Source organism: Oncorhynchus nerka, linkage group LG8, assembly GCF_034236695.1.
Source record: "Oncorhynchus nerka isolate Pitt River linkage group LG8, Oner_Uvic_2.0, whole genome shotgun sequence".
Classification (NCBI taxonomy): domain Eukaryota; kingdom Metazoa; phylum Chordata; class Actinopteri; order Salmoniformes; family Salmonidae; genus Oncorhynchus; species Oncorhynchus nerka.
Window position 1 is genome coordinate 65,437,543 of NC_088403.1, and position 14,644 is coordinate 65,452,186.

The window sequence follows — 14,644 nt, forward strand, 5'->3', positions numbered from 1 at the left end:
CAAATGCAGGCTATTGCTGCAAATAGGCTATTAGAAGTGCAGCCTTTCTTTTACTAGACTGTCAATATGGCTGTCTTTGGTTTACCTGAATGGTGAGCCACCTTCGTGTCAACGGTTATCCTGAGTTGAGTTCAGAATTGACCAAAGTTAGCTCATGAACATCTTTATCCCGTTACTAGTATACTCCTTGGGTTTGTGGACTCCTCAGTCATTGACATTTGTGTAAGGGAGGAATGCAAACATGCATATATGTCAGCCCATGGGAACTGGAGTTTGACCCTGTTTGCATGATGTTATGGTATCCTATAATCACCCTGGATTATAACTGGGGGGGTTCGGAACTAAGGGACAGCATAAACTGATCCATCAAAACAGGTTCTCTGTCCTTGAAATCTTTCTTTGATTGATTTGACAGTATGTGGGTAAGATAATACACAGCAAAACTCCTGCTCAATGACACAACAACTTTATTAAATACTTGTTTTATTCTAATGGATGGATGTAATGGATTATACCCCTCTTTCATTCTATAATGGACATTTTTTACAATTGAGCTCACAGGATTCAATACTTGTTTTTGTTTTGAAAATATACGACGATGCGTGATTTAGCAATAAGGCATGAGGGGGTGAGGTATTTCAAATCAAATCAAATGTTATTTGTCCCATACACGTGTTTAGCAGATGTTATTGCGATTTTGTAGCAAAATGCTTGTGTTTCTAGCTCCAACAGTGCAGTAATATCTAAGAAGTTGTATCTAACAATGCACACAATCTAAAGTGAAGGAATGGAATTAAGAATATATAAGTATTATCATGAGCTGTAAACTAAGATAGTATAGAATAGAATAGAATACAGTATGTATGTAACGGATGTGAAATGGCTAGCTAGTTAGCGGTGGTGCGCACTAATAGCGTTTCAATCGGTGAGACCTTGAAGTACCACCCGCAGAAATACATGGGTAGCCATGTAGCCGTGAGTAACCCCCCCCCCCCATAACAGCCTTTGCCGTGTAGAATAGAGAATTGAGTACAGATCTATATATTGCTTTTCTATCAGGAAAACTGTATCTAAATGCGGTGCCTCAGATGAAAGAATCAACGGAAAAAGCTCACAACTGCAAGGAGGACAGCAGAGAGAGGGATGGTGGGATTTGTGTGATGCATAAACACAATCAGAGGTTCAAGCACTCGCCATAATCAGCAGGTTAGAAAGAGTACACAACCATTCTAGGAGGCACTCTACCACAAATGTGCTCAATTGAGCTTTCCCAGCTCCAAACAGCTCGGTGGTGAGACAATCTGCAAGTCTAATCTAGGCAAGCAGTGAGGAGCGCACATAACAATACAGGCTCCAGACATCACAAGCCAGCAAAAAGAAACCCATGAAACAAGTTACACACACTCATAAACACACAACCTCGGGTGAAGGATAGCAGTCGGATATATTAGACACGATTTACCGTTCTTTGTGCAGCTTCAAATGTTGAACAAAGTTGGAAATTGTTGCGCCTCCGTCTGTAATTTTCTTCCTGCATGTTGCAATCCGACTCAAGTCCACAACTCTGATCAGGACCATTGAAGAAAGAATTACATGTTTATGGTATAACAGAATGAAAACTACATTGATTTAAATTGTAGAACATTTTGCTCCAAAGGGCCTTATTTAAATCAGTTATCCAGGTTTCACTGGTTAAGTCAAAATATAAAATAAAATATTTCTCTCATTAGTTCATAACAGCAACAGAGTGAATAGATGTTTTTAGTTCATATCAGCAACAGAGTGATTCAATGTTTTTAGTTCATATCAGCAACAGAGTGATTCAATGTTTTTAGTTCATATCAGCAACAGAGTAAATCAACGTTTTAGTTCATATCAGCAACAGAGTGATTCAATGTTTTTAGTTCATATCAGCAACAGAGTGATTCAATGTTTTTAGTTCATATCAGCGACAGAGTAAATCAACGTTTTAGTTCATATCAGCGACAGAGTGATTCAATGTTTTAGTTCATATCAGCGACAGAGTAAATCAACGTTTTAGTTCATATCAGCAACAGAGTGAATAGATGTTTTAGTTCATATCAGCAACAGAGTGAATAGATGTTTTAGTTCATATCAGCAACAGAGTGAATAGATGTTTTAGTTCATATCAGCAACAGAGTGAATAGATGTTTTAGTTCATATCAGCGACAGAGTAAATCAACGTTTTAGTTCATAACAGCAAACAGAGTGAATCAACGTTTTAGTTCATATCAGCAACAGAGTGATTCAATGTTTTAGTTCATATCAGCGACAGAGTAAATCAACGTTTTAGTTCATATCAGCAACAGAGTGAATCAACTTTTTAGTTCATATCAGCAACAGAGAGAATCAAAAATAGCCTTAAGTGCATATTAAATCAAACATTATTTTTCATTGCATGGAAATAACATCGACTTATGACGGAAACCCATACACTTACACATTTTGATAGAATAGGCAGTAATTATATCACATCGTTGTGTTCAACTGCCACACATAGTGTATCTTATGTCAGCATACAAGACTTGATTTCATTTTTGGACACTATTCATATCATGGGTGGAATTGGGGTAGGGGTTGGAATGTGTGGGAAGTTCTCAAAGTGAAAATATGACTACACACACTATTTCGTTCTGCTGCTTGCCAGTGAGTGAAATAGTGTTTTTAGTGGGCGTTGCCACTGAGACTAATGCTGGCTTGACAGTAGCAGCGACAGAACCACCAGAAAGAATGCTGTGCAGAGACTGGTCTTGCTGCTTATTCCACTTGAGGTCACAGCTGGGATGGAAAGAGAAAAGGGAAACATGTTCAAATGAAAATAGGAAGTAAGTCGCTCTGGATAAGAGCGTCTGCTAAATGACTTAAATGTAAATGTAAATGTGTTTGTTGCCCTGTAATGTGATTAGTGAGACAGCTGATTTGCTAAATACAACTGGAACGCAACTCATAAATTATTGATTCATGTAGAGATAATGGCAAATGATAAAATGGTGAAGAAAATACAAGAATTATATTTTTAGACAATACAGTGGGGCAAAAAAGTATTTAGTCAGCCACCAATACTTATTTTCCACCATATTTTACTAATAAATTCATTCAAAATCCAACAATGTGTTTTTCTGGATTTTTTTTCTCATTTTGTCTGTCAGAGTTGAAGTGTACCTATGATGAAAATTACAGGCCTCTCTCATCTTTTTAAGTGGGAGAACTTACACAATTGGTGGCTGACTAAATACTTTTTTTTGCCCCACTGTATATTTATTTAACTTATAATAGAATACAAATAAATAAATAAATAAATAAATATGTTAACCTGTGCCGTTGACTCTCACTGAGGTGGGGTCAATGTTGAAAGCTGTGATTTTTGGGGCGGCATTTATCAAAACAGTGCTAATCTCCATGGAATTTGGGACGGAGGAGGATCTGAATGCTAAATTCATAGTATTGATGATGGATCCAGAGCTGGGAACAAATGAGAGATAACATGTTAGATAGAAAGTGACATCAATTTATATCAACATACAACATGTAATGCAAAAATAAATAAATCACCTGAATTCTGTCACAGTCAAACTGCTGAAAGAGGTGAAAGCTGATCGATAGAAAGGTTCAAGCTGGAAGACAAAACAAGAAACAGATGAAGTTTAAACAAACAACTCCCTGTTGATTTAAAGCTGACTATGTGACTGTATTCTACTCCTTTCAATAGGCCATTCACATCTTCATTGTTTTGGGAGGCTCACCTGAGTTTTAATCAGTAATGCTCGGGTTTGAAAGGCCTGAGATGATGGGTTTGACAGGTCAGAGGTAAATGTCTCTCCGCTGGACCGGAACACCACAGTCACCTTAGTGAGTGCCACAACCGTAGTTTCAGTGGTTGTAGTTGTGATGATAGCAGTAGTGATGACAGGAGTAGCCGTTGTAGTTGTGTTGTTATTTGTGGTGGGCACTTTGAAGTCAAAAGAGCAGATAAGTTACTGTACAAGCTAATGCTTTACACTGTCTGTTCTGTGTTTGATTTTTTTATTCTTCACTGAATGTTTTCTTTAAAATATTTATATTTTTTGGGCGTGGTTGCTCCAACTAGGTATTGCTTGTACTGCTTATTTGTTGTCTTGTATAGAAAATAAATAAAATAATTGTTCACAAAAATAGCTAGCTGCAGCAGTTCCATTCTCTCAGGTACCTGGGCTCTAACACTAATCTGGAGTAGGGTTCTGGCAGCACTTTGAATGACTGAGGGTTACTTTTTCTTTTTGTACCTTGTTTATTTTTGGACTTTTGGACACCTCCCTGCCCCTCCCCCCAATTTGTCATAAAAAAGTAGTGTAGTTCCAGTAGTTAGCTACACGACAAGAAATGTAATTAACTACTGAAAACACTAATTAGATATGAATTCGGTGCAACTACCACCAAGCTACTGCAAAATGTAGTTAAATTATTAGTTGAGCTACATGTACATATGTAAGAATGAAATGTAACACTCTGATTTTATTCAACACTGGAGAAATTGCTGTGTATAATCGTTTTCGTTCACCCAATGGTTTTACTCACCTTGAACAATGATGGTGGTGACATCCACAGAGAGGTTGCCAAAGGTAATGTTTGGATTGGCAACTGCTTCTTTCAGTGTATTGCTAATGTCAGTAACCTCAGGGACAGATTGAGTGGAGGTCTCATTGAACACCAGTTGGACCTCTGCCTTTGTTTTTGCATCCATACGGGAATGGAAAATAGGTCTGCAAAGGACATAAAAGGTTATGAACAGTTTCATGCCAAAGGTTAAAAGAATAGAATAGAATAGAATGGAATATTACGTGAATCCAAGAACAATCGTCCGGATGAAAAGGATCCCATATTTTGCTTTGTAGATCACATCAAACTGTAAGGAATGGTACAAACAGGAGAACATTTGAATGATTTAACACACACAAAAACATCTCTATATATTCCTATCCACATAGCTAAGCCCTAGTTATTTAAGATAGACATTGGGGAATATAAATCAACATGTAGTGATGGAGACTAATTGTCACCTGATTAGAACAATTTAAAGATGTTCTTTAAAATATAGATTTTCCAACAATCGCCATACATTATTGATGGTCATACACCCAATAAAAACCAACTCTGAATTTCTAGGACTTACCACTGCAGTAATAGTTACTGCAAGTTCTTGGAATTGTGTACTTTGAGGGTCATTTAAAGCTTCTACAAACACTTGTTGTATGACGAAAGCCACCAGTGGAACAGGTTTAATATGTGCAGTTGTAGTTGTTGTTGTTGCAGTTGTTGTTGTTGCTGTACTAGTTGTAGTAGTAGGTGTTGTAGTAGTGGTTGTTGCGTTGGTTGTTGTAGTTGAAGCTGTGCTGGTTGTTGACAGTGGTGATGTTTTCCTTGACACTGTAGTTGTGGAGGCCACATATGTAGTGGTTGTAGTTGTGGGCCTAGTTGTAGCAACGGTAGCAGGAACAGTGACAGGTTCTCCAGTTGTTGCGGTGGTAGTACCAGCCACAGTGGTAGTAACAGAAGATGTAGGAGGAACAATACTTGTAGCAGGAGCAGCTAAGTTAAAAAATAAATTGGACATTTCCACATCTCTTTAAGGCTGTGTGGCAGTATAACACAGTCATCGTAACAGATGGGAGTATAACATGATGATCTTATATTGACAACTAAATCATTAAATGTTGGGCTTTAATGTAATGCACATCCTGCAGCCTGTAAACAGTCTTCTTGCACCTTTTCACATGAACCACTTCAACTGAAAAATATTTCTAAAGTATACAGTACATTTGGAAATTCAGACCCCTTGACTTTATCCCAGATTTTGTTACATTACAGCTGTATTCTGAAATGGATTAAATACTTTTTCCCCCCTTATCAATTTTCACAAAATATGCCATAATGACAACGCAAAAACAGGTTTTAAGAAAGCTCGATTTTGAGTCTCATAACTTCTCTAGGGTAGGGGGCAGCATTTGGAATTTTGGATGAATAGCGTGCCCAAATTAAACTGCCTTCTTCTCAGGCCCAGAAGATATGATAGGCATATTGGATAGAACACACTCTAAAGTTTCCATAACTGTTAAAATAAAGTCTGTGAGTATAACAGAACTGATTTGACATGCGAAAACCTGAGAAAATAACATTCAGGAAGTAGGATTTGTTGTTGTTGTTGTAGTTTTCTATTCAATGCCATTACAGTATCCATTGACTTAGGACTCAAATTGCAGTTCCTATGCCTTCCACTAGATGTCAACAGTCTTTAGAAATGGTTTCAGGCTTGTATTCTGAAAAATTAGGGAGTAAAAGCAGTCTGAATGAGTGGACCCTGCCGTGTCACAGAGTTTTTTCATGCGCGCGACCGAGAGAGTGCTTTTCTTGTTTACCTTTTATATTGGCAACGTTATTGTCAGGTTGAAATATTATCGATTATGCAGGCTAAAAACAACCTGAGGATTGAATATAAACATCATTTGACATGTTTCTATGAACTTTACGGATACAATTTTGATTTTTTTGTCTGCCTGTTTTGACTGCGTTTGAGCCTGTGGATTACTGAAGAAAATGTGCGAACATAACGGAGGTTTTCAGATATAAAGAGAGACTCTATCGAACAAAAGGAACATTTATTGAATAAATTAATGTCTTCTGAGTGCAACCATATGACGATCATCAAAGGTAAGTGATTAATTTGATCTCTATTTCTGACTTGTGTAACTCCTCTACTTGGCTGGTTACTGTTTGTAATGATTTGTCTGCTGGGCTATGTTCTCAAATAATTGTAAGGTATGCTTTCGCCATAAAGCATTTTATAAATCTGACACCGTGGTTGGATTCACAAGAAGTTAATATTTTAACCTATGTAAAATAATTGTATCTTTTCTGAATTTTTATAATGAGTATTTCTGTATGTGAATTTGTCTCTCTGCAATCTCACTGGATGTTGGCCAGGTGGGACCCTAGAGAGGATAACAAAGCGTCTGTATAGTTATGTACACAAGGTATTTCTGTTTATTGATTCTAATATATTTGCAAAATGTCTAAAAACAGTTTTCATTTTGTCATTATTCAGAAATAACACATATGGAATCATGTAGTATACAAAAAATGTGTTAAACAAATCAAAATATATTATATATTTGAGATTCTTCAAAAAGCCATCCTTTGCCTTGATGACAGCTTTGCACACTTTGGACATTCTCTCAACCAGCTTCATGAGGTAGTCATCTGGAATGCACACTTAAAAGTACATTTGTGGAATTTCTTTCGTTCTTAATTTATTTGAACCAATCAGTTGTATTGTGACAAGGTAGTGGGAGTATTCAGAAGATAGCCCTACTTGGTACAAGACCAAGTCCATATTATTGGAAAGAACAGCTCAAATAAGGAAAGACAAACAACAGTCCATCATTACTAAAAGACATGAATGTCAGTTAATATGGAACACGTTTCTTCAAGTGCTGTCGCAAAAACCGTCAAGCGCTATGATGAAACTGGCTCTCATGAGGACCGCCACAGGAATGGAAGACCCAGAGTTACCTCTGCTGCAGAGGATAAGTTCATTAGAGGTACCAGCCTCAGAAATTGCAGCCCAAATAAGTGCTTCACAGAGTTCAAATAACAGACACATCTCAACATCAACTGTTGAGAGGAGACTGTGTGAATCAGGCCTTCATGGTTGAATTGTTGCAAAGAAACCACTACTAAAGGACACCAATAATAAGAAGAGACTTGCTTGGGCCAAGAAATGCATGCAATGCACGTTAGACCGGTGGAAATTTGTCCTTTGGTCTGGAGTCCAAAGTGGAGATTTTTGGTTCCAACCGCCGTGTCTTTGTGAGACGCGGTGTGAGTGAACAGATGATCTCCACTTGTGTATTTCCCACCATAAAGCACGGAGGAGGAGGTGTTACAGTGTGGGTGTTCTTTGCTGGTGACACTGTCTGTGATTTATTTAGAATTCAAGGCACACTTAACCAGCATGGCTACCACAGCATTCTGCAGCGATACGCCATCCCATCTGGTTTGGGCTTAGTGGGACTATCATTTGATTTTCAACAGGACAATGACCCAATACACCTCCAGGCTGTGTAAGGGCTATTGTACCAAGAAGGAGAGTGATGGCGTGCTGCATCAGATGACCTGGCCTCCACAACCCCCCGACATCAATCAAAATTGAGATGGCTTGTGATGAGTCTGACCACAGAGTGAAGGAAAAGCAGCCAACAAGTACTCAGCATACACGGGAACTCCTTCAAGACTGTTGGAAAAGCATTCCAGGTGAAGCTGGTTGAGAAAATGCCAAGAGTGTGCAAAGCTGTCATCAAAGCAAAGGGTGACTATTTGAAGAGTCTCAAATATAAACTATATTTTGATTTGTTTAAAACGAATTTGGTTACTACGTGATTTCATATGTGTTACTTCATAGTTTTCATTTCTTAAATATTATTCTACAATGTATAATTTAGTAAAAATAAAGAAAAACCCTTGAATGAGTAGGTGTTGTAAAACTTTGGTGTATGTGTACTTATGCACGCTGTCTGTTCTGTGTTTGCTTTCTTGATTCTTCTCTTCATTTAAAAAAAATGTCTGTGGTTGCTCCCTCTGGGTACTGCTTATTTGTTGACTTGTCTTACATAGAAAATAAATCAAATATTTTTTCACAAAAATAGCTAGCTGCAGTAGTTCCATCCTCTCAAGATACCTGGGCCCTAACACTAACCCGGAGTAGAGTTCTGGCTTCATTTTGATTGACTGAGGGTTACTTTTTTGTTTTGTGCTTTTTTTTTCTTTTTTCAGACGTTTGGACCAGATATTTTCTGAAAAATGTCATATGCAAATCTAAAATGTCATACACTACAAACTGCAAGACGGATGGAAATTATAGCCTACTTTTCTCATCCATATTTCATTTAATTTTTATGCAAAAAAACTGTAGTGTGTAGGTTCAGTAGTTAGCGACATGGCAAAAAACTGAATTAACTACTGAAAAGTCTAATTCGACATGAATTCAGTTCAACTACCACCAAGTTACTGCAAAATCTAGTTAAATTATTAGTTGAACTACATGTACAGATGTCAGATCTTAATTTCATTACCCTGTTGCAGGAAAACTTTCAAAAATGTCTGTTTCTGCAGTAAACTGTATCAAAATAAGATACACCATCTGTAGTTCACTACTCCCCAACATGTGTATAGACTGTAGAAAAGCATTAAATGTAACACTCTGATTTTATTCAACACTGGAGAAATTGCTGTGTATAATCGTTTTCGTTCACCCAATGGTTTTACTCACCTTGAACAATGATGGTGGTGACATCCACAGAGAGGTTGCCAAAGGTAATGTTTGGATTGGCAACTGCTTCTTTCAGTGTATTGCTAATGTCAGTAACCTCAGGGACAGATTGAGTGGAGGTCTCATTGAACACCAGTTGGACCTCTGCCTGTGTTTCTGCATCCATACGGGAATGGAAAATAGGTCTGCAAAAGGTCATAAAAGGTCATGAACAGTGGCATGCCAAAGGTTAAAAGAATATAATAGAATATAATGGAATATTACGTGAATCCAAGAACAATCGTCCGGATGAAAAGGATCCCATATTTTGCTTTGTAGATCACATCAAACTGTAAGGAATGGTACAAACAGGAGAACATTTGAATGATTTAACACACACAAAAACATCTCTATATATTCCTATCCACATAGCTAAGCCCTAGTTATTTAAGATAGACATTGAGGAATATAAATAGATCTGTAGTGATGGAGACTTATTGTCGCCTGATTAAAACAAATAAAATATGTACTTTAAAATATAGATTTTCCAACAATCGCCAAACATTATTGATGGTCATACACCCAATATGAACAAACTCTGAATTTCTAGGACTTACCACTGCAGTAATAGTTACTGCAAGTTCTTGGAATTGTGTACTTTGAGGGTCATTTAAAGCTTCTACAAACACTTGTTGTATGACGAAAGCCACCAGTGGAGCAAGTCGAGGACGTGCAGTTGCAGTTGTAGTTGTTGTTGTACTTGTAGTAGTAGTTGTTGTTGTAGTAGTGGTTGTTGCGTTGGTTGTTGTGGTAGTTGGAGCTGTGCTGGTAGTTGTTGACAGTGGTGATGCTTTCCTTGACACTGTAGTTGTAGGAACGGTAGCAGGAACAGTGACAGGTTCTCCAGTTGTTGCGGTGGTAGTACCAGCCACAGTGGTAGTGACAGAAGATGTAGGAGGAACAATACTTGTAGCAGGAGCAGCTAAGTTAAAACATGAAATGGACATTTCCACATCTCTTTAAGGCTGTGTGGCAGTATAACACAGTCATTGTAACAGATGGGACTATAACATGATGATCTTATATTGACAACTAAATCGTCATATGTTGGGCTTTTCTGTAATTCACTGTAAACAGGCTTCCTGATCATTTCACATGAACCACTTCAACTGAAAACCATTTCTGAAGTGTACAGTACACTTGGAAATTCAGACCCCTTAACTCTATCCCAGATTTTGTTACGTTACAGCCGTATTCTGAAATGGATTAAATACGTTTTTTTCCCCCTCATTAATCTTCACAAAATACCCCATAATGACAAAGCGATAGCAGGTTTTAAAGAAATTTTTAAAAATGTATTACAAAATAAACTGAAATACCTTATTTACATAAGTATGCGGAACCTTGCTATGAGACTCGAAACTTAGCTCAGGTATATCATTTTTCCATTGACCATCTTTGAGATATTTCTACAACTTGATTGGAGTCCATCTGTGTTAAATTCAATTGATTGAACATTACATAATTGTGTCAACAGCATTTAAGGTCCCCAAGAACACGGTGGGCTCTTACATGGAAGAAGTTTGGAACAGAAGGACAGCCATCTCGGTAGAGTGACCAGATCGAAGCCACTCCTCAGTAAAAGGCACATGACAGCCCACTTGGACTCCGAAAGACTCTCAGACCATGAGAAACAAGATTTTCTGATCTGGTGAAACCAGGAATGAACTCTTTGGATTAAAGGCCAAACGTCACGTCTGGAGGAAATCTGGTACCATCCCTACAGTACAGCATGGTGGTGGCACCTTCATTCTTTGTGGGTTGTTCAGTGACATGGACTGGGAGACTAGTCAGGATTGAGGGAAAGATGAAAGGAGTGAAGCACAGAGAAATCCTTGATGAAAACCTGCTCCAGAGCACTCAGGACCTCAGACTGGGGAGAATGTTCACCGTTCAACAGGACAATTACCTTAAGCACACAGTCAAGACAATGCAGGAGTGGCTTTGGGATAAGTCTCTTAAAGTGGCCAATCCATAGCCCTGACTTGAACCTTTTGAATATCTTTGGAGAGACCTTAAAATAGCTGTGCAACGACATTCCCCATTCAACCTGACAGAGCTTGAGAGGATCTGCAGAGAAGAATGGGAACAACTCGCCAAAAACAGGTGTGCAAAGCTTGTAGCATCATACCCAAGAAGACTCAAGGCTGTAATCACTGCCAAAGGTGCTTCAACAAAGTACTAAGTAAAGGGTCTGAATACTTAAGGTATAAAAATGTAATATTTCAGTTTATATTTTTTTAAATAAATTTTCTAAAAAACAGTTTTTGCTTTGTCATTATTGGGTAGATTGATGACGGGGGAAAACAACTTTAGAATGAGGAACGTAACAAAATATGGAAAAATTCAAGGGTTCTCAATACTTTCCGATTGCACTGGATTAGCTGCATTAGAACGAGAAGAACTGTGATATTCTGAAAGAAAACACTCACATTAACAACATGTGTATTACAGAGCACGAGCAGGCAAAACAACTGAAATGTTCGTAATTTGTTGTTGTTGTCGTCCTACCAGTGACGGGTGAAGGGAGTTCTCCAGTTGTTGTTGACCCACCAGTTACAGTTGAATTGGGTTCATCAGTAGATGCCGACACACCAGTGATGAATGTATTTGGAGACGTTGTAATCGCTGTTGTCAATGCACCTGTTACGGTTGTAATGGGTATATCTGTAACCGTTACAGTCGACACACCAGTGATTGTGGTAGTGGGTTCACCAGTTGTCGTCAACACACCCATGACGATTGTAGTGGGTGCTGCAGTAACAGTAGCTGTTGTTGCATCAATTGTTGTCGACACACCAGTGATGGTTGTAGTGGGTTCAGCAGTTGTTGTCGACACAACAGTGATGGTCGTAGTGGGTTCACCAGATGTTGTCAATGTACCAGTAACGGTTGTCGTGGGTTCACTAGTAGTTGTCGATGCATCAATGACGGTTGTAGTGGGTTCACCAGATGTTGTCGACACACCAGGGATGGTTGTAGTGGGTTCAGCAGTTGTTGTCGACACAACAGTGATGGTCGTAGTGGGTTCACCAGATGTTGTCAATGGACCAGTAACGGTTGTCGTGGGTTCACTAGTAGTTGTCGATGCATCAATGATGGTTGTAGTGGGTTCACCAGTTGTCGTCAACACACCCATGACGATTGTAGTGGGTGCTGCAGTAACAGTAGCTGTTGTTGCATCAATTGTTGTCGACACACCAGTGATGGTTGTAGTGGGTTCAGCAGTTGTTGTCGACACAACAGTGATGGTCGTAGTGGGTTCACCAGATGTTGTCAATGTACCAGTAACGGTTGTCGTGGGTTCACTAGTAGTTGTCGATGCATCAATGACGGTTGTAGTGGGTTCACCACTTGTCGTCAACACACCCATGACGATTGTAGTGGGTGCTGCAGTAACAGTAGCTGTTGTTGCATCAATTGTTGTCGACACACCAGTGATAGTTGTAGTGGGTTCAGCAGTTGTTGTCGACACAACAGTGATGGTCGTAGTGGGTTCACTATTTGTTGTTGATGAATCAGTTTTGGTTGTAGTGGGTTGACCAATGGTTGTTAATGAATCAGTGACAGTTGTAGTGGGTGCAGCTGTAACCGTTGTTGTCAACACACCAGTGATTGTTGTAGTGGGTTCACCAGTTGTTGTCAACACACCGGTGATGGTTGTAGTGGGTTCACCGGATGTTGTCAATGGACCAGTAATGGTTGTCATGGGTTCACTAGTAGTTGTCGATGAACCAGTTACTGTTGTCGTCAACACACCCATGACGGATGTAGTGGGTTCACCAGGTTTTGTCGACATACCAGTGATGGTTGTAGTGGGTTCACCAGTTGTTGATGATGAATCAGTTTTGGTTTCAGTGGGTTCACCAGTGGTTGTTGATGAATCAGTTTTGGTTTCAGTGGGTTCACCAATGGTTGTTAATGAATCAGTGACAGTTGTAGTGGGTGCTGCTGTAACCGTTGTTGTTGACACACCGGTGATGGTTGTAGTAGTTGCTGCAGTAACAGTAGTTGTGGATTCGTAACTTGTTGTCGACACACCAACAACGGCTGAAGAAGGTTCACCAGTTGTTGTTGATGCTCCAGTGACGTTTGTAGTGGGTACAGCTGTAAACTTTGTTACCGACACACCAGTGACTGTTGTAGTGGATTCACTAGTTATTGTCAATGTTTCAGTGGGTTCACCAGTTGTTGTTGATGCTCCAGTGATGTTTGTAGTGGGTACAGCTGTAAACTTTGTTATCGACACACCAACAACGGCTGAAGTAGGTTCACCAGTTGTTGTCGACATACCAGTGATGGTTGTAGTGGGTTCACCAGTTGTTGTCGACATACCAGTGATGGTTGTAGTGGGTTCACCAGTTATTGTCGACATACCAGTGATGGTTGTAGTGGGTTCACCAGTTGTTGTCAATGAACCAGTGACGGTTTCAGTGGGTTCACCTGTTGTTGTTGATGAATCAGTTTTGGTTGTAGTGGGTTCACCAATTGTTGTTGATGAATCAGTGATGGTTGTAGTGGGTGCTGCTGTAACCGTTGTTGTCAACATACCGGTGATGGTTGTAGTGGGTTCAGCAGTTGTTGTCGACACACGAGTCACGGTAGTATTGGGTTCACCGGATGTTGTCAATGGACCAGTAACGGTTGTCATGGGTTCACTAGTAGTTGTTGATGAATCAGTGACAGTTGTAGTGGATGCTGCTGTAACCGTTGTTGTTGACACACCAGTGGCGGCTGTACTTGGTGCCACTGTAACCATTGTTGTTGATGAATCAGTGAGAGTTGTAGTGGGTGCAGCTGTAGTAGTAGATGTTGATGCACCACTCATTGTCAACACACCAGTGTTGGTTGTAGTGGGTTCACCAGTTGTTGTCGACAAACCAGTGATGGTTGTAGTGGGTGCTGCTGTAACCGTTGTTGTCAACACTCCAGTGATGGTTGTAGTGGGTTCACCAGTTGTTGTCGGTGCACCAGTAACGGTTGTAGTGGGTTCAGAAGTTATTGTTGATGAATCAGTTATGGTTGTAGTGGGTTCACCTGTTGTTGTTGATGAATCAGTGATGGTTGTAGTGGGTTCAGAAGTTATTGTTGATGAATCAGTTATGGTTGTAGTGGGTTCACCTGTTGTTGTTGATGAATCAGTGATGGTTGTAGTGGGTTCAGAAGTTATTGTTGATGAATCAGTTATGGTTGTAGTGGGTTCACCTGTTGTTGTTGATGAATCAGTGATGGTTGTAGTGGGTTCAGAAGTTATTGTTGATGAATCAGTTATGGTTGTAGTGG

At 39.4% G+C, this 14,644-nt stretch overlaps 1 protein-coding gene across 2 annotated transcripts; it reads right to left on the reverse strand.

The window, feature by feature from the left end:
• Window positions 1-2,156: 2,156 nt before the first annotated feature.
• LOC115115933 (mucin-2-like) lies at window positions 2,157-13,728 on the reverse strand. 2 transcript variants are annotated; one of them, XM_065021989.1, is made up of 11 exons: window positions 11,873-13,728; window positions 9,919-10,283; window positions 9,587-9,651; window positions 9,323-9,507; window positions 5,171-5,586; window positions 4,839-4,903; window positions 4,576-4,760; window positions 3,765-3,970; window positions 3,574-3,635; window positions 3,335-3,483; window positions 2,157-2,799 (listed from the first exon to the last, which is right to left on the reverse strand). In XM_065021989.1, the coding sequence occupies exons 1-11, from the start codon at window positions 13,692-13,694 to the stop codon at window positions 2,708-2,710; spliced, it is 3,612 nt and encodes a 1,203-aa protein (XP_064878061.1). In that variant the 5' UTR covers window positions 13,695-13,728; the 3' UTR covers window positions 2,157-2,707. The 2 variants fall into 2 exon arrangements, with proteins under 2 accessions (XP_064878061.1, XP_064878062.1); XM_065021990.1 differs by lacking the exons at window positions 9,919-10,283; window positions 11,873-13,728 and having other exon boundaries at window positions 9,587-9,884.
• Window positions 13,729-14,644: the final 916 nt, after the last annotated feature.

Coding starts and splice junctions, on each gene's coding strand:
- LOC115115933 (XM_065021989.1), bottom strand. CDS start 13,694: ATGTCGACAACAACTGGTGAACCCACTACAACCATCACTGGTATGTCG. Junction 9,652..9,918: donor CAGTAACTATTACTGCAGTG/GTAAGTCCTAGA, acceptor CATTCCTTACAG/TTTGATGTGATCTACAAAGC. Junction 4,904..5,170: donor CAGTAACTATTACTGCAGTG/GTAAGTCCTAGA, acceptor CATTCCTTACAG/TTTGATGTGATCTACAAAGC.